Source organism: Triturus cristatus, chromosome 4_1 (genome assembly GCF_964204655.1).
Source record: "Triturus cristatus chromosome 4_1, aTriCri1.1, whole genome shotgun sequence".
Classification (NCBI taxonomy): Eukaryota; Metazoa; Chordata; class Amphibia; order Caudata; family Salamandridae; genus Triturus; species Triturus cristatus.
The window spans coordinates 635,624,719-635,649,465 of NC_140585.1; the positions used below are offsets into that span (position 1 = coordinate 635,624,719).

The 24,747-nt window shown below is 43.8% G+C and overlaps 1 protein-coding gene across 1 annotated transcript in view; it reads left to right on the forward strand.

The window, feature by feature from the left end:
* Positions 1–24,747, forward strand: part of LOC146855315 (podocan-like) — a 90,743-nt gene that overhangs the window by 16,703 nt on the left and 49,293 nt on the right. The window contains exon 2 of the mRNA XM_085653013.1: positions 12,302–13,022. Coding sequence (XP_085509139.1) covers positions 12,302–13,022 — 721 coding nt within the window. The remainder of the gene's footprint in view (positions 1–12,301; positions 13,023–24,747) is intronic.

Below are 24,747 nucleotides of genomic sequence, written 5' to 3' on the forward strand. Positions count from 1 at the left end.
GCCTACACTCCAGCAAGGGCAACCAGCCTTAGTGATGCTGAATGTATTTGCATTACAGACTTAAACCTGAAAACCCCACTGGCTTGTAAATACTGTGCATGACTATACACGGCAAGGACATGGGTGTGTGCTAAGCCTCTGCTTCTTCCCCCAATAATTCGCTCCCCCTTTCCATCTAATGCAACTGTGAAATCACCAGAGCAAGACGCAATAAATCTCTGCCTATAATTCTTCTATGCACACAGAGTCATGTTTTCACATTAGTGCCAAAACGAAATTTCTTTGCCAATTTCAAAGCACACTTACTGCTCTTTTTTTTTCGGGCCAAGTGAAAATCTCTTTTTACAATTTGAAATCACTTTTACAGACTGACACATTATGAAACCACTATTTTTGATTTATTTAATTGGACGTGTCCAAGCTGTTTTTTTTTCAGACCACCACCATGTGCATTCTCTGTGACTGCCTACACTCCACCAAGGGCAACCAGCCTTAGTGATGCTGAATGTATTTGCATTACAGACTTAAACCTGAAAACCCCACTGGCTTGTAAATACTGTGCATGACTATACACGGCAAGGACATGGGTGTGTGCTAAGCCTCTGCTTCTTCCCCCAAAAATTCGCTCCCCCTTTCCATCTAATGCAACTGTGAAATCACCAGAGCAAGACGCAATAAATCTCTGCCTATAATTCTTCTATGCACACAGAGTCATGTTTTCACATTAGTGCCAAAACGAAATTTCTTTGCCAATTTGAAAGCACACTTACTGCTCTTTTTTTTTCGGGCCAAGTGAAAATCTCTTTTTACAATTTGAAATCACTTTTACAGACTGACACATTATGAAACCACTATTTTTGATTTATTTAATTGCACGTGTCCAAGCTGCTTTTTTTTCAGACCACCACCATGTGCATTCTCTGTGACTGCCTACACTCCAGCAAGGGCAACCAGCCTTAGTGATGCTGAATGTATTTGCATTACAGACTTAAACCTGAAAACCCCACTGGCTTGTAAATACTGTGCATGACTATACACGGCAAGGACATGGGTGTGTGCTAAGCCTCTGCTTCTTCCCCCAATAATTCGCTCCCCCTTTCCATCTAATGCAACTGTGAAATCACCAGAGCAAGACGCAATAAATCTCTGCCTATAATTCTTCTATGCACACAGAGTCATGTTTTCACATTAGTGCCAAAACGAAATTTCTTTGCCAATTTCAAAGCACACTTACTGCTCTTTTTTTTTTCGGGCCAAGTGAAAATCTCTTTTTACAATTTGAAATCACTTTTACAGACTGACACATTATGAAACCACTATTTTTGATTTATTTAATTGCACGTGTCCAAGCTGTTTTTTTTTCAGACCAACACCATGTGCATTCTCTGTGACTGCCTACACTCCAGCAAGGGCAACCAGCCTTAGTGATGCTGAATGTATTTGCATTACAGACTTAAACCTGAAAACCCCACTGGCTTCTAAATACTGTGCATGACTATACACGGCAAGCACATGGGTGTGCTAAGACTCTGCTTCTTCCCCAAAAAATTCGCTCCCCCTTTCCATCTAATGCAACTGTGAAATCACCAGAGCAAGACGCAATAAATCTCTGCCTATAATTCTTCTATGCACACAGAGTCATGTTTTCACATTAGTGCCAAAACGAAATTTCTTTGCCAATTTGAAAGCACACTTACTGCTCTTTTTTTTTCGGGCCAAGTGAAAATCTCTTTTTACAATTTGAAATCACTTTTACAGACTGACACATTATGAAACCACTATTTTTGATTTATTTAATTGCACGTGTCCAAGCTGTTTTTTTTTCAGACCACCACCATGTGCATTCTCTGTGACTGCCTACACTCCACCAAGGGCAACCAGCCTTAGTGATGCTGAATGTATTTGCATTACAGACTGAAACCTGAAAACCCCACTCGCTTGTAAATACTGTGCATGACTATACACGGCAAGGACATGGGTGTGTGCTAAGCCTCTGCTTCTTCCCCCAAAAATTCGCTCCCCCTTTCCATCTAATGCAACTGTGAAATCACCAGAGCAAGACGCAATAAATCTCTGCCTATAATTCTTCTATGCACACAGAGTCATGTTTTCACATTAGTGCCAAAACGAAATTTCTTTGCCAATTTGAAAGCACACTTACTGTTCTTTTTTTTTTCGGGGCAAGTGTAAATCACTTTTACACACTGACACATTATGAAACCACCATGTGTAACTACAACAAAAACAATTCCCATTTCTATTATTCATTTCTTAAGTTACCACATACATCCCCTCTCAAACTGTAAACTCACCTTTAAAATTAGTTAGTTGTGAAAGAAATGTGACACTCAAACAGCAGATTATCAGAGCCAGGATCTCTGTTCTGTTCACCTCTCTCCTCTCAGCAGAACCAGATAATGGCAAACTTTCCCTCTATTTTTCCACACATATACATGTAAGTTTCAAATCTCAGTGCTTCCCCCTTTTTTTCACATGTATTCACACATTTCTATTGGTTGAAAACCAACCCTTTTCCAAAAGTACCCTGCCCCCAACTTGACTTCTGCCTAGTACCCTTCCCCCAACTTGACTTCTGCCTGCTACCATAGCAACAGCTCATGGAACACTGCTGTGTGCAGTTAGGTCAGAAGTTCGACACACAATGTTTCAATTCCACAGAGCAAGAGTGCTTGACTTTTCAAACCTTACAGCAAATCCATAGTACTGTTCTTTGGTTACACATTTTTTTGTACCAATACAAAACATGCTTCTATTAATTTTCACATACAGCCTAGTTTTTATTCTAGAATGGTATGAAACAGCCAATCAGTTCTTTTTGTTTTAAAAAAATATGTATGCCTCCATTTCCAAACTGTCTTTCTTTTCTTATTGCCATTCTACTGAAAGACACCTCCTGAGTGCATCCAGTTCTCCTTTGAAGATGTTCACAGTGTGGATTGTAGGGCACAGCTATGTCTTCTGGAGTGAAAAGTTTGCAGAGAAAACAGATATGGTGAGAGACCTTGCTTTGCCAAATGTAGACATTAAATGGATTGGTCAGAGAGGGTTAAAGTGGCACCAATTGATGCCATTGGTGAAATCCTTCATTCAAATCCAACACCCTGACCTCATAATAGTGCACTGTGGTGGCAATGACCTAGGCACTTTGACTGGGGTAGGTCTGGAAATGCTTATGAAGGACACCTTTGCACAACTGTTTACACTTTTCCCTAAAACTGCCTTTGTGTTTTCCAACATATGCCAAAGGCAAAAATGGAACTGGTCCAATCATTTCTGTCCACAGATTGACAAAGCAAGAAAGCACGTCAACAAATCTGTTTCTGCTTTCCTCCGTGACTATGGTATGGGTGCCATTTACCACAACAACTTGCGTTATGACATGCAAGACATTTATAGAGGAGATGGTGTGCACTTCAATGATGAAGGGAACAGAGTCTTCCTCTTGAACCTTAGACTCTGCATCGGTACTTACTTGTAGGTACCACTAAAAAAATGACTTCATAAACACAACAGCTCTTTTTAGAGCTCCCTAATTTCTAAACTCTTAAATCTGCTTTTCATTTATCTTTTTTTTTTTTTTTTTACCGTACGCTTACCGTAAGCTTACCGTACGCGTACCCCGTGATTTTTTTTTAAATCAATAAATGTTTTTTTTGTACTTTTCTGTCCTTCTTTGACCCCCTTACAAATGTTAGGGGGTCTGTAACTCTCCTCATTGCCCCCTTTCCTTGTTTTCACTCTTTTTTTTCAGAGTGAAATACACAAAATGGCGGCCGCCGCTTCCTGGTTTCGACCGATTCGAATGTTTACTAAGATCTAAGAGCCAATCAGAATCGCGCTCGCGCACGCCGCCGTACGCTTACCGTAAGCGTACGGTAAGCGTACCGTAAGCGGGCTCAGATATATATATTGATTTAAAGGCTATTTTCTCAGAATCTACTGAACAGATTTACACCAAACCTACAAAAGGCACTTCCTTGACCTGAGGACTACCTCTCTGCCAAATTTCAAGTAATTCTGTTCAGCCGTTCGGGCTGTAGCTCGTTCTAAAGGTCCTATGGAAAAATGCATGGGAAAAACGCGTTTTGGGACCCCCCTTTTATCTCAGCCCCCGCTTGACGAATCCCCCCGAGACTTTCAGGGTAGGAGCGGAGCGTAGCGCCCCACCTATTTTGAGAAATTCGCGAGGATTCGTCGACCGGCGCCAAAGTTATTCAAAATAGAATGTTGAGGTTTTCCTATGGAAACGTGGTCCTAACTATAACTACCTACTGGCGACCGCCAGTAGGTAATATATATATATCTATATATATATTCACTTAAAAAACCATAGGTTTCACACATTTTATAGTTAGCTGGACATTTCACTCGTAAAAAACCAATGAAATTCCCCCGTTATAGTTACTGCAGGCAACTATAACTGACGCGACCGCAATCCTCTGCTGATGACGTCAGATATTACATCACTGTATTTAGACACTTATTTACCCATGTCTTCTTCCATTAATCTTTAGCTATACATATATTACAAATATTTATTTTTCAGAAAGACACATATGTCATCAGTGATGTAATATCTGACGTCATCAGCAGAGGATTGTGGTCGCGTGAGTTATAGTTGCCTGCAGTAACTATAACGGGGGAATTTCATTGGTTTTTTACGAGTGAAATGTCCAGCTAACTATAACATGTGTGAAACCTATGGTTTTTTAAGTGAATTTGCAAGGTTTTTTAAATGCTAATTTGTAACTATAATGTGTGTGAAACCTATGGTTTTTTCAGTGAATTTGTACGGTTTTTTAAATGCTAAGTTATGTTTTTATTTTATTTTATTTTTTTCATGTTTTACACCGTGCGCGCACCGTGTGCGCTCGGTGGGCAGTCGGTGCACTTCGCGCACCGAGCACCCACGGTTTGCAGTGCGTGCAGGGTGTGCGCACCTCGCGATTTAAAAAAAAAAAAAAAAATTGGTTTTTTTCTCCCTTGGGGGTCCTTCTGTGACCCCCTGACCAAGGCTAGGGGGTCAGGAACTGTCCACTCTGCCCCCTTTTCACGTTCTCCACCTTTGTTTTTCACCCCCTCAGACTGCGAGAGACAAAATGGCGGCCGACAATTCCTGGTTTAGACCGATTCGAATGTTTACCGACATCTAACAACCAATCAGAATTGCGCTCGCGCACGGCAGGGTGCGCGCACAGTGCGCGCACGGTGCGTGCGTATAGATATTGATATGCTTTTAAATGCTATTTTCTCAGGAAATACTGAACAGATTTACACCAGACCTGTAAAAGGCACTTCCTTGACCTTATGGCTACCTCTCTGCCAAATTCCACGTAATTCTGTTCAGCCGTTCGGGCTGTAGCTGCGACTAAAGGTCCTATGGAAAAATGCATGGGGAAAACGTGTTTTGGGACCCCCCTTTTTCTCGGCGCCCGCTTGACGAATCACCCCGAGACTTTCAGGGTAGGAGCTGAACGGAGCGCCCCACTAGTTTTGAAAATTTCGTGAGGATTCGTCAACCGGCGCCAAAGTTATTCAAAATAGAATTTTGAGATTTCCTATGGAAACTAGGTTGTAACTATAACTATCTACTGGCGACCGCCAGTAGATAATATATATATATCTATATATATATATATTCTCCTTCGTTTCCCCCAGGGCTTCCTCGCGCACTCACGGAAAGGATACGGCGTTGTCACCAATTCTTTCGTCAAGTTTCTTTATTTACAGCATGCCAGTTAACAAACTCTACTCGTTTCAGTCCCAGCAGAGACCTTGTTCACGAGACTAGCAGTAACTAAGACTTTTTTTTCTATTTTTAAACTCACATCTAAACTAAAAGTGACATCACTTCCTTGATGGTGCAGCAAAGCATTCTGGTACTTGTAGTAAACAAAATCTTTCTCTAACAATTGCTCAAACATTGGCATGCAATATTGTATCCACATTTTGGTGATCACCACCGACCTTGTTCATAGAACCTCAAATATTCGTGCTCTGTTGATTGCAAACATAATTCTCATTAGCATATGCGATATTAATTATTCACAATTGTACGGTACCACCCGAAATTGGGTTGATATTGTAATTACTCCAACTATTTCCTTAAGGCAAATGTCCATGTTTGACTCGCATTTCATACCACAACTCAGATTTTTAAACTATTGTCTATAACAGTGGTTACTATTACTCAACTAAATGGTATTCAATTTATGGACTTCAGAAGAATGAGAGGCTGAGTCTGTCCTTCTGAGGGTCACTGCTGGCATTGTTTTTGGACTGCCTATTTATGTAAAGAGCAATTTTACTTTGAGAGACTGTGGAGTCAGCACCCATGCAAAACAAGGACTGGCAAATCCAATAGGTCTAGCTTTTTGTTGTGCACTTGTTGTCCTAGTTGTCCTGGAAACCAAAAACCATAATGAAGCAACAGCGTGGGCTACAGCAATATAGAAGCTGCCATTAGGGCCACTCTGCTGAGCATACATTAGCAGAGTTAAGTTGTACCCTCAAAGAGGATTGTTAAAGAATGTTATAAAAAGGATTCAAAAGATGAAGTAGGAAATGATGAACCTAAAAAGCATACACAGTAAATGACTGCATAGTAAACACTTTTGACAAGTTGCCAATGCTTTACTTGAATCTTTAAGAAAGCCTATGTGTGCACACCTCTTTACTGTGTGATCCAGAAAGCATTTACTCCAGAAATATTTTATCATAACAGCAAAGTAAAATTAACAAATGTGAAAAGGTGACTAATGAATAGCACATGTATGACAGGTTAAGGCCAACAAACATCAAGCAGCTCCTAAATCAAAATCAACTAGAAGTGAAAATGTCATATTCTTGCAAAGGTTATATATCAATGAACACACACCGATGTTTAATAACAACCTATATCATGTTGCATCTGCAGTCTAACAAAAGGACTACCACCAAAATCTAATTGGAACACAAACTGAACAAAGTAACCATCTCAACATGCCAGGGCATTGTTGGACAGTTCATCCAAGTAAGAATTGAGAATCCATGAAAAACACATGAAAGCCATTGGCTAAAGAGGGGAGTGACCCAAAACACCCTCTCTCTCTGTACTTCTTATTGTACATTTTTATGATGTAGAATTTATGACCTAAGGCATCATCATCTAAGATTGTCTATAGCCAGACATAAAATTGTAATCACTGACAGTTTGTAACTGCAAAATGGCTATTCGTTATACGTCACTGAATCACAAGATGAGTTTAGAAACCCATAACACATCACTATGTGGAAGGGGCGCATTTAGGACATCACTTCATAATAGCAATTCATAAAGGTATGTATCAATGCTTTGCGACCAATATCCGTTTGCAAAATATAACATTTTACTGACAGCTCAAAGGAGGTGTTAATCCATTTCCAATTTGGTTAACAAACTACAAACAAACAAAAAATCTTTTTAAATGTAACCCAGTTTTTCTAAGGAAAACAGGCCAAATTTTTGAGAAAAAAGTTAACTTTATTTAAAATGTCATCACCGACATGGTGGTCTGCTGACTCCAGGAGGCCACCCTGCTTGTGTCAGCATGCAGTCGTGGTGAGTCACAGTTTACGACCTACCTCATGAAAATTGATGATGTAGGTCAGATTGCAAGCCACTTTGATTCAGAATTTTGCGGACTGAGCTATTAGTACCAAGGTCAGGTTGCATAATTCCTTTTCTTTTGCGACCACTTTTTGCAAATTGAAATTTTATACAACAGGTCATATGTCTCTTAGAGATGAATGATCGTTTGTACGGATAGAATCATTAGGCGATAGTGCAGACGTTATTAGATACTGAAGTTCAACTAGCCATGCAATATTTAAAGTCCTTTGTGCTCCTGTGACTGAATGGGGTGACAGAAGGTGATTAGGGTGAATACTTCTCTCCATGTCACTGCAGACAGTTTTTCCAGTACTGAACTTTTCATCTACAAATTGCTATCATGTGTGTCAGTCTAAATGAGACAATGGAAGCAAATCAAGACTTCACTGCCTAAACTGCTTCAGGCTGATAATCAAAACCTGGGGATTGGAGATTGTATCCATAGTGACATCAAGTGAGGTGGTCTGCATACTTTCTAGTCATCTACTCATGCAAATAGAAGTCATTTTACTTGCCTCATTCCATAAAAAACAGAAGGTAACATTTTAGTACCTCAGCCAAAGGATAGGGAATCTTTGAATTCTGACATATATGGAAGACAAACTTCCTGTAACTCATCCCAGACAAACAGAAGACATGCATGTTCTAGCCCATAGGTGACAGACTTTATATATGTGAGCATGCAGGGGAGGGCTGTTCTGTCACAGTGTGTTCTAGGTAGTAAATGTTGTCTTCCATTCCAAATTTTGGATGGAGAAAAGCTTCTTATTAAGCTACAGTCCTTTGCAAGAGGTCACCAACCTTATGCACAGTATCCAAATGGAGTGATACTTAGTTCTACCTCTCTCCACTCCCACCATTGATCACATATACAGAAATATTAGGGCCAATTGTAGAACCAGGGAAAAAGGAAACAGAGACTCGGGAATCCAGTGCTTCTGCTTTGTCACTCAGATGGTAATTTGGTGAGTGCCTACAAAACAAAGAGGTATCGTAAGACTTTGAAAGAATTCAACATAAGTACAGCTGTGTATACATATACCTGAAATATATCATTTTTAACCAACTCCCTGTAGTTTTATAAGAAAATGTAACCTTTGGTTTTCACAATTCTGCAGCACACATGGAAGTAACAAATCGTCATCACAGGGTGTATTTATTGGTAGATCAGTGGTTCCATAGGAAGAGTACTAGTCTGTCAAGTCAAGAAAGATGGGGGGGGGGGGGTGCCTAAAGCATGATTTCCCATGTTCATTCAAATAGGAACTCTTTGTTACTGAAACAATGACTAAATGAAATTACACCAAATCTGGCAAAAAGTTAGAACTTTACTCAGAAAGTGTGATTTTTGTCATTTGATGTAATCCTTTTATACTGAGAGAGCTGATGCACATGTAGTGCCAGGACTATCATTGGAGGGCGTTCTCTCATTTGAATGGGGGTGTGGACCCATGCAAATGAGGGAATCACTTTGCCTCTGCGCCTGCATCATATTAGGGCGCAGAGGCAAACATGCCCTTAGGAGGCACAGTGATTGATTCACTGCACCTGCCTTCTAGGGGATCTCTCTCCACTTTTCAAAGTGCAGGTAGTATTCAAGGCAATAAAAATCACTATTTTGGGTGCACTTTTAGAAGTTTTCAAATTCATAGTCGATAGGAATAAGTGAATATGAGCACAATTAAAGTCTTCATATTTTATTTAGCTCTTCTTCCCTTTGATTGCAGTGGTCCATGCATCCAACCCACCATAAGTGACCAACATTTGCTATTCAGTGTGTGCTGTCTGCAGGGCTGAGCAACCAGACTCGCTACGCATCCCCTTTTTGGTATCTACATCACGGCGGACTGGGGGTATAGCTAAGTTGTTGGATTTGGGTTTGTGAGGGCAAGATTAATTAGCAGATACAAGCTGGACTGGATAACCCTACTTCTAACATAGGGATGGGCGTGTTTCTTTAGCACATCTATACAGTACACTGTTGTATAGTTTGTCAATCAGATAGAAGAGGAACTGTCAATTGAATCTTCTGATATTATGATGGATCCAATCAATGGATACATATATTTGTTAAAAAACCTGAGATAATATGAAAAATAAGAGGGAGATTTAGCATGACACTGTCACTTTTGAGAAATATGATTAATACGCTTCTTCTAGATGTACGGTTTGGTCGAAGCGGGGTTTCCTGATAAACCCGTGTTGTCTCCTAACAATGAAGTTTGAAGACTGCCTCATACAAAAATGGAATAATTCATTGCTATCTGTAATTGTAAGAGTATTTCACATTTGGCTTTAAGCCTCAACTTACTTTCAAACACACCTCTGCAACCCACATGAAGCATACTCAGCCTTTACGTTGTTTAACATGGAGTACAACTTGCATCCAAAACTTTAGTGATTGGTAAACGGTGCACCATATAACTTTCAACATGCACAGTCACACTTGCCCCAAGGGCTTATGCTATTTCCATGCTATGGATCCACACGTGTACACTGCGTAACTCTATGTAGTAAATGACTATTGTGGTATTTTGATGTCATCCGTGATGTTTGAAATGTATTCAATTTGTCATCAATTATGTCATTTAACATGCCATGAGTGACTTAATGTGTGAGGTCATAAGCAGTGCATGGCGGGGCGCAAGGCATAGTTAGCTAAATAACCCACTAATGGTAAATTTAAGAGGGCTTTTTTGTTTTTAAATGTTAGTTATTATCTTATTTCAAAACCTAACTGAAACATCACTTTCACCTTTATTGTTTTCAGTGAATTTCGAGTGTTTTTTTAAAAATATAAGCGAAGATCTTATCACCATACCTAACTTCATAAATTGCTTGTACTTTACTCAGAGAAGTAATTCTCCTAATAGTCACTTATAGTGTGATATTGCCTTGAAGCATACATTTAGCTGCTTGCATCCTGGTTTTAGTTAAATACAGGTATTTAAACAAATACACATGAAACAATGCCACCGCATAAATCATACATATAGATGCAAAGAATATAATATGTTTTTGTAGCATTGTTGAGGGATCAAGGGTCACAATGACTATCTCAAGGCTTTGTCTTTCGTGAGTAATGGCCCTCCCAACACCACACTAAATAGCATATTAAACTCTGCGCATCTGCAGATCAGACAGACAGACAGACAGACCGATAGATAGATAGATAGATAGATAGATAGATAGATAGATAGATAGATAGATAGATAGATAGATAGATAGATAGATAGATAGATAGATAGATAGATAGATAGATAGATAGATAGACATATAGATGGATATGCCTCTACTTATATACTATCCTGTGGTTCATTATGGCATTAGCCAAGTAGAATCCGAAAATGTGGCCAAACCAAAGACCTTGGTTTGAAATGTTGGTATTCGGATTTGAAATTGTGAATCTCAAATTGTGGGGGTAGTATACTTGGCCAATAACCCTTTTTGAACACGAATAAAGGGTGTCCAGAGAGTGGGCATCAGCAACTTTTAAAAGAGTTACCTGTATCATATGTGATCACATACATCTCTGTGTCTCCCTTATAACGGAAAAAAGTGTATTAAATGTAAAGATTTTGTGGGTCTTCGCAGAAAGTCACAGGGGTCTAACAGGATTAGAGTCAAATACAAAAATCATGACACATTTGATCTCTTACAACAGATTGATACCCAATCCTGATCGGGATCTAAAATGTATATCGTTTCATACTCGGAAAATATGGCATGATTCCAGCCCTTGAAAGCCTTTGAAGACAAAAGAGGGATACCTCTGTCTTACACCTAAAAAATCCAGAAAAAACGTATTTTCAAACAGGCGCATGCATTTACAGAATGCCCTTAATTTTGCCCTTATATTTGCCTCATAATGGATGCTCCAAAGAAATGGAAGAAATGGGGCCATATTATAGAGGAGGCTCATTTTCCTGGATTGCGCTGGGTACACCTTTCAAAAAGTGCGCCCAGCGCAATCCAGGAAAATGCACCACATTTTGGTGGATGTGCTGCCCCCAGGGCAGCTGTGAACTCACCCTTCCCTGGGGGCAGCACATTCATGTGAAAATCGTTAGGTGGTGCACTGTCAGTGTGCCTCCTAAGAGCTTCTTTGCCTCTGCGTCTGTAATACGGTGCAGGCACAGAGGCAAAGGAATTCTCTCATTTGCATGTGACCAGGTCCCAATGCAAATGAGGGAACACCCTCTTCAGGGAGCGCTGGCACTGTCCGCGTGCCAGTGCTATCGGTATTACAGGAGGTGATGCACAAGCATCTGTGGCCCCTCCTGTAATACCAAAGTGCCCCGGGGAGGCGCACACTGGGTGCAAATGCCAATTGAATCACCCCGGGCAGTTCCATAATACGACCCCTGGTGTCATATACAAAAACTCCTTGGACAGTAACATCAGTAAAAAAAGAAGTATTTTGTACATGGACACATTGCCACACTTCAAAGATGAAAACAATGTGTATAACGGATTTCTTTTTCAAAATAATTGAAGTTATAAAATGAATTTACAATGACCCAAATTAGTGAGCATTGTACAGTAAATATAACATATTAAATATATTGGCGATAAATATGATACGAAAAGTGTTTTGAAAAATTATTATTGTGACTCACATGTCATATTGAGACTATTTGTTTTAAACAGGCCCACCAGTTACTGAAGCAGAAAATGTGACGACAAATGTAAATGAGACCTTTCCAGCGCTGCCGACATGGGATATAGAACGTAACCCAACATCACGTATTAGTTTTGAAGTTGAGGAAGTCCTGAGCACAGCACATTCTATTCAAGAGACAGAACTTGTTTCATCCAGGACACCAGAACCAATTTCTAAGGAAGATAACACCTCCATGGAAATGTTATTGAATGATAGCCTTCTTCCATTCACACAAACAACAATAGACCAAGCGGATCTTAGCATGAACAACACTAATGTGAACATGGAAAAAAGGGAGCAGCTCCCCAATGACACTGTTGGTAGTTTTCCTGACATGGAAAATCATAGCAATGTTCCTGGCGAAGTACTTGAGACATTGACTAATTCACATCTCAAAAAAGTACAATTTAGGAATTCTGGGTCTCACGACGAATCTGAGAAAAAGAAGACGAAAGGATTGCCTTCACTTGTAAAAGCTAAAAGCAAAGTTCTCCAAAGCAAAAAGAAAATATTGACAAAGAAAAATAAAACTGCGGCCAAATATATGAGAGAAAACATGCCGGAAAATCACAATAAAAGTAATAAAGCAATAAATAATACGAAGAAAGAAGTCAAACATGGCAAACATAAAAAAGGACCCAAGTCGAAAGAATATGTGCCATACTTTGAAGATAATTATTGTCCACCAGAATGTGCCTGCTATGGAAGGTAAGAAATCTGACAAGCAGAAATACATTGTTGAACGGTAAAAAATCTGTATTTCGAAAACAAAATACATTTTTACTCGTAGTTCATTAAACATGTAAATATTATAAAAGCTAAAAAAGTAAAATTCATCAAGATGAATATATAAAATAAGCTTAATGTGTCAGTGGGAATCTATTGGGGTTAAGAGCTTAGAAAAGACCCCTGGGACACGTTGTATTCTCATAAACAACTAAAATGTTATTACAGGTTCATAAAACAATGCCCATGGGATTTTACATGGCTTAAAACGTTACATTAATTTTTAAAATAGATTTTATCAAAAAAGAATGTAACATTTTATGGTTCGAATATGTGCTCTATGTCATCCAGTTCTGTTGCCTGACCTGTAAAAACTTTTTTGTTCATTTCTAAAAACAGGAAAAGTAAGTGCCCATTCTAAGGGTAGATAAAGAAATAATCTGAGTGAGACCAGCAACAGTCAAAGCGATTTAAGTTATCTAAATGGCAATGGAAATCTTTGATTAATGTAATGCTGGATCCGTTTATGAAGGAAGTAAGAAAGTCTGCAAGATTAGTTCGGGGGGGGGGTTTGGGGGGTGAAGGGTTCCCGGCCGGCTGGGCCCTGGTCCATGATTAATGGATGCCCTGCAGTTCACTTTTGCCAGGTTCTCACCAAGGCCCCTCGGCGTCATGTCAGACTGAGCCCACCCAAGGCACAGAAGCAGGCGGGTGGGAGTGGCTTTGACGGGGGCTTGACCGCCATACCACAGAATGAGGCCGCAGATACTGGGGTATAAGCCCATCCTATCTTAGGCTGTGAGTGGAGGACTTAGTGGATGGGGCGGACGACTGTCCCCATGTGCTGCAGGCTCTGACGAAAGCAGCATGCGACCGTCGGATGGCGATTTCCAGGCTGCACCACCCGCACTACTGGTTTTGTCGGAGCAAGGGCACGAGAGTGGTGAGAGACCTGGTGAGATCGGAGACACTCTTTCAGCACCTACCGACCGCATACAGATTCACCGTGGGGGGTGCACCCGATCTTAAGGCCCGGTCTACCTTGCCAGCACAAGCAGTCCCACACTGGGGGGACAGGACCTCGTGGCGGCTAGACGGGGATTAGCGTGCTGCCATATTGGATGTGGCCAACTGCCTTCATCTTAACCAACTGCTACAACCAGCGGGCGCATGGTGGCCTGGCTCTCCTACACAGGTCAGACTCTCATGTCCTATTTCAAATTAAATGGCCGTAGTCACATTGTTCCCCTGGCGTTGCTATGGGTTTCTCACTGGCACTGAGGGGAGGTCTGGTCCAACAGTGGGAGCCTACATACTTATGACTACTACCCCTGCTGGGGTATAGGCCATCATCCAGGACTCTCCAGGTGTAACCTATTTCCTTGTAGTCATCATTTTAGGTCTCAGAGCCAAGTGTTTCTAGGCCTTCCTCTTTTACTTTTCACTTGAGAGTTCCAGGTTTTAGCTTGCCTGGTGGTGTTTGATGTGAGCTTGCAGAGGGTGAGATCTATACAGCCCCAAAGGCTTTCTTCATGGGAAGGGAGTTGGAAAGTCTGTTGCTAAAGGTCGTTGTGGCTTAAGGTGTTTGGCCAGTGCATTCGGAGGATTTTCCTCAGACATGTGTTGATGAAAGTCTCAACTTTGTTGGTGGTGGTCACTGCTGTCATCCAAGTTTCTGCTCCATACAAAATGACTGATTTTAAGTTGGTGTTAAATAGTCTGATCTTAGTTTGCATTGTTAGGTCCTTGGAGCTCCAGAACTTCTTTAGCTGAATGAAGCCAGCCCTCGTTTTTGCCGAATCTTGCCTTGACGTCGGCGTCAGTGCAGCCCTGCTTGCCTATGAAACTGCCCAGGTATGTGAAGGCCTCAACCTCTTCCAGTGCATCGCCTCCAAGAGGGACAGCAGTTGTGCTGGCCATGCCATTGTTCAGAATCCTAGTTTTTCCCCTATGCATGTTGAAGCCAAGTTGTGCTGATATGGCTGCCGCATTTTCAGTCTTCTCTTACATCTACAAATGTGTATGGGAGAGTAGGCTCCAGTCATTTGCAAAGTCCAGGACATTGAGCTGTGTCCAATGTGTCCATTGCATCCCATTTCTTCTCCTTGCTGTGGATGTCTTGACGATCTATTCTATGGCCAACAGGGAGAGAAAAGGCAAGAGCAAACAATCCTGGAGGACTCCGGTTTTCACTTAGAAGGCTTCTGTGAGTTGTTCTCCATGGACTAGCTTGCATGTCATTCCCTCGGTAGAGTTCCTGATGACTCTTATAAGTTTATCTTGCACACCGCAGCAGCAGAAGAGTTTCTGAAGAATCTCTCTGTCCATGCTGTTGAATGCTTTCTCATGGTCGATGAAGTTAACATAGATGGGGGAGTTCCATTCCATCGACTGCTCAATGATGATGCACAGTGTTACAATCTGATCTGTGCAGGATCTATCTTTGCGGATGCCGGTTTGCTGGTCTCACAACCGAGCGTCGACTTCTTCCTTCATTCTGTTCAGAATTACTCTTTTGAACACTTTGCCTGGGGTTTATAGAAGAGTTATCCCGCTGTAGTTTGCGCAGTTACTCAGGTCACCTTTCTAAGGGCTCTTGATAAGATATCCCACCTGTCTAATGGCACCTTTTTCTCTTCCTAGATCCTTCCAATAATTGGGTAAGGCATGTCTACTGATGTTTCAATGTCTGCCTTCAATGCCTCTGAAGGATTGTTGTCAGGTCCTGCTGCCTTCCCCTTTCTCAGCTGTTTGATGGCTTGCCACAGTTCTTCCTTTGTTGGTCTGCTGAAGTCAGTAGGCAAGTCCTTGTCAGCTGGTCTTATGTCTGGTGGAGACTGCCGCATGGGCTGGTTCAGCAATCCTTCAAAGTGCTCCACCAATCTTCATTGCTGGCCATAATTACCCATGATTGTCTTCCCAGCTTTGTCTTTAACAGGTCCGTCTGGCTTTCTATATATTCCAGAGAGTTTCCTTGTTATGTCTTAGAGTTCTTTCAAGTTTCCATGGCTTGCCACTTCCTGGGCTTTTGTGGCACGACCCTAGATAAATCTTTGCCCGTCTGCTTTTTTTAATTTTTTTTTTTAAATAATCTTTTTTCATTTTATGATCAAAACAACATACAGCTGTAAATACGACATTGTAAAGTACAGGTTGTAGTACATCTCCATTTGCATTATTGTGCCCACTATGTGGGGGGGGGGGGCGAATCGTCATGCTCGACCTTACAGATAATCAATAACAACATTAATTCACTTCAGGCATTGTCAACAGATGTAACCGTACAAAGCTGTATCAAAACATGATATGTAAAAAGAAGGAATAAACATAATAGCACCTAACTATTGTGTCTGTCCTATGGTTATCATAAATATGTTACCGCTGAATGTGCCGCTTATGCGAAGTGCAAACTACCAAGGTCCTGCTGTGGTGGGTACAATGGGAATAGAATAGGGGAGGAGTTTTACAGTGCAGGTGGCACGCTATGTGTTGGTGCGATCGGGCCAGGATGGAGATGGGAGACAGCTATGTCTGTTTGCTGCACCCACGTATGTGTAGCCTAATTCTCCCCTTGTGTGTGTGCCTTAGTGTAGGTGCTCGGCATATCCCAGTTGTGTCATCTGGTTGCGACGTCAGTGCTATTGCCATGTCACCCCTAGTTGTTTGTATCATGGAGACTTGCTTCTATAGTGATTACATAGTGTTGCCAGCCCACAGGTTGCGCTCCAGCCATTGGACGTGGGGGCTGAGATGTCAGTGTCTCGTGTTCGGCCACCAGGGAACGCCGGAGGGCAGTCAGCCAGTGTTTAATTCATGGGCCCGTCAGGGACTACTTCCAGGCCATGGCCAAAGAGCGTTTGGCCAGACCCAGCGCCTGGTCAATGTATTTGTTGAGGTTCTTATGGCATGCATTCCGTTTTGTAATGCCTAGCTAGAAGTGTGCGCCCTGAGTTGGAATTGTGGTCCCCGTTGCCGCTGTCAGTATATCAGATATTTTCCCCCAGTATGTTGTGATGTGAGAACACGTTCAAACCATATGCATAAAGTCAGCGTCAAGTAGTGGCACCTGGGACAAATATCAGTGGAGGTCAGGTACATGCGCACCAGCCTGTGCGTGGTTAAGTATGTATGATGTAAATAGTTGAATTGCTTGAATTTCAGTCTGGCATTCATTGAGATGGTCTTGGGATTTCCCACGCATTGTTTCCATTGCTTGTCTGTGATTTTGGTGGAGAGCACCACTGTCCAGTATTCGCATAATGGGGACAATGAGGGGGCTGTGTCCGCTCCAAAGGAATAATAGCTGGCTGTGATGGCTTTCCTACCTGACCCATGTGTCAGTAGCATCTGCAAGGCTTCAGAAGTTGGTGGTATGATGCTTATGTCCCCCCAGATTCGTGTTGCCTGTTGCATTAGTGTTGCGTGAAGAAGAAACGTTCCTGGTGACACACCATAATCGTACATCAGAGTGTCAAAATAGCATAGGGTGGAGTCATTAAATTAAGTCTCCCCATGTTGTCGGACCAGCTGCCTGCCAATTGACCAATTCCAGGTGTTTCAGGTGGGTATATGACCCTGGTGATGTCTAGATGGGGAAGTCTGGGGCATATGGTGGAGGGCGGCGTTTGGCTATTACGTAGTGCTACCAGGCATTATGGGCTACCCGTAGCAAAGTGCAGCCCTCGGTTCCTCTGGAGCTGAGTTTTAGTGCCTGATAGCCACTCAAGCAGGTCTGGTTGTGATAACGCCATTGCCCAAGTATCTAGTTCAGCTAGGTTCTTCTATGCAAGCCAGCGCATGGGCCACTGGAGCTGAGCGGCTGCAAACTATAGCTCATAATCGGGTGCTCCCAAACCTCTCTCTGATATAGGGAGATGAAGCTTCGAGAGTGCTACCCTTGCTCTGGAGTTGCCCCATATCAAAGATACTAGCAATGACCGTAGATCGTGGAAAAGTTTTTGAGGCTGACAATAGGGGAGAACGGTAAAAAAGAATAGGAGCCTAGGGAGAAGGAACATCTTGGATATGGCTATCTGGCCCATGGGGAATAGCGGAAGAGTGGTCCAGAATGGGACAGTTGCCCTGGCACTGGTGATCGCCATCCCCAGGTTGCCATCTATCAAATCATACGGGGAATGGTAGACCGGGACACCCAGGTATTTAAATTAGTCATACGCTCTGACAAGTGGGGCATGAGGTTGCCGCTGTCTCTGTTAGGTTGGGATGGGCGACATCGGGAATAAGACAGACTTATCCCAGTTGACTTTTAAGCCTGACAGCCGTGTATGGGCTTCTAGTAGTGCAACTAGACCTCGGAGCGCCTCGCCCTGATTGCATAGATAAATCAGTGTGTCATCAGCATAAAGGGACACTATATACCACTGTGTATGCACTTGTATGCTCCAGTCTATAACGTGACTGTAGAGTGACAGGGCAGGGGCTCCATGGTCAGGGCGAAAAGAATTAGTGAGAGTGGGCAACCCTACCTGGTGCTGTGTTCGATGTCAAAGGATGGTGAAATGATGCAGCCCTTTTTCACCCGGGCACGTGGGTTAGTGTATAGTATTTTTACCCAGCATAGGAACTTTGGACCAATGCCGAATCGAGCCAGCACTGCCTGTAGTTAATCCCATCCCAGGGTGTTCAAGGCCTTTTCTTTATCCAAGGCTGCTATCCAGTGTTGCTCAGGGGCCATTTGGGCCCACTCTACGAGTTTGAACAAGCGTCGAAGGTTCAGTCCCGTGCTCTTCCCGGGCCAAATTCGTTTTGGTTTGTGTGGACCAGTAGAGGAACAGCCTCCAGCAGCCTGTTGGCCAGCAATTTACCCAAGATTTTATAATCCGATGTTTGTAATGACAACGGACCGTCCGAACTCATGAGGAGGGGGTCCAAACAAGGTTTTGAGAGGACTACGAGCACAGCCTCGCAGAGAGAAGGAGGTAATGTGCCTCTATCAGAGGCTTCTTTAAATATAGTGAGAAGCCTGGGAGCCAGCTGGGCTGAATATGTACCATAGAATTCCATCGGCCAGCAGTCCATTCCGGGTGTTTTGCCTCTAGCTAGCTGTTTGATGGTGTCAGAGGTTTCAGCTACCGTGAGCCAAGCCTCTAGTTCTGTATATTGGTCCTGCGTTATTTGTGTAAGGGTCACCTGTTCTAGGAACAGTTGCATTGCCTGAGGGTCACCTGAGTCTGGGGCCTTGTATAATGGTGCATGGTATTTATAAAAGGAGTCATTGATCTGCTCCTGTGTGTTGACTATGTTAACTTCCAGGGTAGATATTGCAGTGATAGGTGGTTGCGTAAGGTTGCTCTTCAACAACCAAGCAAGTGTCTTGCCTGCTTTGTCACCCTCCGCGTGTTGTCTAGCGGAGTACTGCTTGTAATCTAGGGCACACAATTTATCCAGTGCTTCCTAATGCGCTAATCTGCCTTTGGAGAGTGCTGGTAATATGTGCGGGTCCGTGGGGGCCTTGTGTTCCTGCTGTTGTATTTCAGCTTCTAGTCCTTGTATTTCCCCAGTTAGTGTCATAACGATACCGTGTACTGCCTGTACAACCTGATCACGCAGAACAACCTTTAGGGCGTCCCATTCAATGCCGGCGTGTGTGGCCGTTCCCTCGTTAGTGTGGAAGTATGAGGTTATGGACTGTGAAATGGTAGCACTCAGAACAGGGTCACCAAGTACCTCCAGAGAGAGACGCCAAGTAGGTATGCTAGGTCTGGCCGCACCCCATGTTAGTTGAATTCGTAAGGGGCTATGGTCTGAGATCATATGAGCTAAGTACTCAGCGTGAGCTACATGCGTCAGCGCTGTTTCCATGCAGTAAATGGCATCAATTTGCGTGTACAGGTCATAGAGAGTGGAGTAGTGTGAGTATACCCGTCTGTGGGATGTTTTGCGCGCCAATCGTCAAGCATTTGCATCTGTGTGGCCCAGGTTGCGTGGCCCAGGTAGACATATTGTGTGCAAGCCCAACAGCCTGTGCTCCGAGAAGGGGAGGGCGGGAACTGTCAAGAGTTAAGTTCTGAATGCCATTATAGTCGCCCCCCCCAATAAGTGTGTACCGAAGGCTCCCTAAGGAGTGCTGGGGTTAATGTCTGAAGGAATGTGGATTTTCCTGAGTTAGGTGCGTAAAGTGAAACCATGGATAATGGGCGACCATCTAAAGAGCCCTCTAGTATCGCATAACGGCCCTGTGGGTCAACGCGTGTGTGCATTATCTGTAGTGGAATACCCGGCGCCACCCAGATCAAGGCCCCTCTGGCATAGTCCGAATAAGTTGTGCCTAATACTGTACCCCTCCATCTTTTACTGAGCGACTGCAGTGTTTGTTGTGTTAAATAAGTCTCTTGAAGTAGAGCTATGGCAATTTTGTGTCTCCGTAAGTATTGGAAAACTTTATGTCGCTTGACATAGCTGGCCAGGCTGCGCACATTCCAGGTTAAGAATAGGTCATTACTCCCTTGCATTTAAATCAGTAAGAGAGCAAGACAGTAGATATGCATTCTCTGCATGCGACAGATAGTTAGGTAGCATGTGAAGGACAATTCTGCATTCTAGCATGGCATGCAGATATATGTTATGGACTGGCATTTTGTGGTATACTATAAACCCAACCCCCCACCCCAGGCCTAATTTCCAATGGGCAAGAGGCCATATGCACTTATATGCAAACATAGTAAATTAAGAAGAAAAAGAAAACAGTAAATCACAAAACTCAAGATATGTCTATAACAGTCAATTATCGTGTGTGGGACATGTGAATACTTGCTCAGTCTTGCCATAGCCTCTTGACCACCTTAGTAGAGTATTCATAGATCAGCCGATCAGGAGATGATGAAGTATTTTGTCCAGCTGTTGCCTCCTTCTTGGATACAAATTAATGTTCCATTAGCATGGATTACACAGTTCCGGTGAGACTTAGTGCCGTAAGTAGTTAACCCAGTTCATCTGAAGTCTGCGGTGTCACGACGGGGCCATCACCCAGCATCAGCTGTTGCTGTGAGTCCGATAGGGAGCATTTTTGTTCCGGGGTGGCCTCTGCTTCTGAGTCTGAGAGGAGAGGGGAAGTGGCGGCCCCTGTGCTTTTCAACATGTTTGAGAGCCTGCTCCCTTTCCTGTGCTGCTTGGGCTTTGGTGGGGTGCTGCCCGCATGGCAGATGGCGATGTCTGCGATGTGTGGCCTTTTTCCATTGTTGGTGGGAGCCCCCCGTGGATTTTGGAACTGTCGCCACTCCGTTCTGTTCCACCCAGTTCCAAACGTCATCAGGAGAATGGCAGAAGACCGTGGTTCCTTTATGCTGTATTCACAATGAGGCCGGGTATTGTAAGGCATACTTTCTTTCATGATCGCAGAGGCAACGGTTAACGTCCTTAAAGTATGCCCTACGGCTCTGTACTATTAATGTGTAGTCCAGATATATGTGCACCTCTGCGTTCTCGATCACCCACGGGCCATGGGCCCTTGTAACCTGCAGGATGTGGTCCCTGTCATGGTAGTTAAAGAGGCGTGCGACCACCGGCCTAGGGGGAGCGCCCATTCGATGAGGGCCCCCAGGACTCTATGGGCTTGCTCCACGGAGAAGAAATTGGAATGCTTACCTTTAAGTATGACGTCCAAGAACCAGGTTTCCAGGTATAGCTCCATACTCTGTCCCTCGATGCATTCCGGCAGGCCCACCAGGCACACGTTGTTCTGGCGTGATGTACCTTCCTGGTCGTCAACACGATCTCTGAGGTAGTTGACCTCCTCTTGCAGTGTCTTGATTTGAGCCACCGTTGAGGACACAGGGGGCTACACAGTTGTAATTTTTGGACTCCATATCTTCTACTCTGTCTTTTAGTTTTTTGTGGTCCTCTCGCAGGAAACTGAGCTCTGCGCATAGAGTATTTAATTTAGGGACCAGGGTGGATTTAATGTCCATCACCGCTGCCATTAGCTGGTTGAGGTGGTGTGAGAGCTCAGCTTGTGGTATGGGTTGCCCCGTTAATGACTGGTCGGCACCCACAGCGCCAGATGATGGGCCCTGTGGGTCAGTTGCTTATGGCTGCTGTTTCTCAGGTCTTGTCTTGCCCTTCCTGGTGGTAATGGCACTCCGTAGGTACCAGGGAGAAAGGGGAAAAGAGCATGCTGGTTCCAACGCTTACGTCCTGCTGCTGGATGGACCCCCGGTCAAGGGGGGGTAGTCGTCGATCCTTGCCCCTACCGTGGATGCAGCACCCAGACCAGGGCGCGGAGTAATGGTGTCAATTGTAGTGTGTGATAGGGCAAGATGGGTCAAGTGTTGCACCCCGTGCAGCAATCGTCCAGGGGTTGCCAGTTACAGGACAGTATAGAGGTGCGCTGCCTTATCCATATTTCAAAAGGAGGGTGCCTCCTGTATAGGCTCCGTCAATGAAGGCTGTGTGTTGAGGCAGTACATCACGCCAGGTAAGGAGTCACTACTCACCTTCTTCCCCCCCTTGCACTTATTCACTTTGGGCAAGAGGAGGGCTCTCAGGCCCAGTGATGTGGGAGAGCAGCGCCGATATGGAGAGGGGCGTCCATGCGCATATGCTCAGCAGGAAGCCGTCGCTGCCCAGGCTCGGCATTACCCCCCGGCACGAAGGGGCTCCACAGGTCCAGGAGCAACTTTGATGCTGTCGAGCTAGTATGGTGCGGTGGCCACAGGACAGTGCCTGCTGCCGATCCGCAGCAAGGCTGGAGCGGCAAGTTGTGTTCGGGCCTCATTGGTCACACTGTGCTTGCAGGGTGCGCAGTTCAATTAATGATGGCCCAGTCCCCTGAGGAGCTGTCTGGTGGGCCCATTAATATGGGGGGGAGCCCACGGATTAAAATCAGGCCCCCGGGTGCTGTTGCCGGTGATAGCCACGAGGTTTGAGGTATGCTGGGGAGTTATGAGGCGTGGGTGGCCTACCTGAGTCCGTAGCTGGGCCCATCCCTGGTGTGGCACAGAAACACCCTCGCAACATCGGTGAAGTGGCAGGGCGTGTGGCTGGGCTGCGCCCTGCCATCCAATCTCACGTCGCAGTCGCGGGCCTGTGGATGGCCTGCGGATGGGATGCGATCCCGGCGGTGAATCAGGTGTCTTTAGGCAGGCGTGCTTACAGCAGAGGTCCGGTGGGGGAAGAGCTGAAAACATAGCCCAAGTCTTTGCTTCGTTGTCTTGCTTCCCCGTGGCCGCGGTCGCTTCAGAAGCACTCACGATCCCCGTGGTGCGTCTCGCAGTGATTCCGAGGTAGGCTGGCTAATCTTCAGCGGCTAAATGCAGGATATTTGGCAGTTGCGACGGAGCGAGCTGAAAACTTGGCCGCTCACGTCGCCATCTTGGACACGCCGCCTGCTTGCCTGCCGTTAAGCTTCTCTTTGCTTTCTTGTTGGTTTGGGTGTTTTCGCTTTGAGCTTTTGCTTTTTCTGCTCTTGTGTGGCTGGTGTTGATGGTAGTTTTTTCTTCTTATCTCTCTTGGATTTTGCGGACAGTTTCGGTGGAGATCCATTCTTTATGATGGTGTTTCTTGTGGACCCAGTACCTCCTGGCGGATGTATGACGTTACAACGCACACTTTTACAATGCATGCACTTACAATGCATTTTTTACAACGCAAAATCCATTACAACGCACTACACTTACAACGCATGACACTACAACGCATTTTTAAAAACTACCTTTACAACGCATACCATTACAACGCATAATATTAAATTGCATTTAAGGTAAGTATTAGATAGTATAGGGGTAAAAATTACTATTCTAACTCCAGGGGGTGCAACAGTAGGGTAAGTGTTGGATAGTATAGGGGTAAAAATTACTATTCTAACTCCAGGGGGTGCAACAGTAGGGTAAGTGTTGGATAGAATAGGGGTAAAAATTGCTATTCTAACTCCAGGGGGTGCAACAGTAGGGTAAGTGTTGGATAGTATAGAGGTAAAAATTACTATTCTAACTCCAGGGGGTGCAACAGTAGGGTAAGTGTTGGATAGTATAGGGGTAAAAATTACTATTCTAACTCCAGGGGGTACAACAGTAGGGTAAGTGTTGGATAGTATAGGGGTAAAAATTACTATTCTAACTCCAGGGGGTGCAACAGTAGGGTAAGTGTTGGATAGTATAGGGGTAAAAATTACTATTCTAACTCCAGGGGGAGCAACAGTAGGGTAAGTGTTGGATAGTATAGGGGTAAAAATTACTATTCTAACTCCAGGGGGTGCAACAGTAGGGTAAGTGTTGGATAGTATAGGGGTAAAAGTTACTATTCTAACTCCAGGGGGTGCAACAGTAGGGTAAGTGTTGGATAGTATAGGGGTAAAAATTACTATTCTATCTCCAGGGGGTGCAACAGTAGGGTAAGTGTTGGATAGTGTAGTGTAATATTATGCGTTGTAATGGTAGGCATTGTAATGGAATGCGTTGTAAAGGTAGTTTTTAAAAATGCGTTGTAGTGTCATGCGTTGTAAGTGTAGTGCGTTGTAATGGATTTTGCGTTGTAAAAAATGCGTTGTAAGTGTAGTGCGTTGTAAAAGTTGCGTTGTAAAGGTTGTTCCCCCCTCCTGGCAGGTTGATGTCACTGATTGTTTGATTTTCTATCATTTACTTTCTACTGGGTCTATGTTGTCCTCTAGTTCTTGCAGGACTTGAGTATTCACTCAATTTCTGTGCATCTTTGAGGAAGGTGGTGTTGGTTTGTTGGTTCCATCCATACTGTC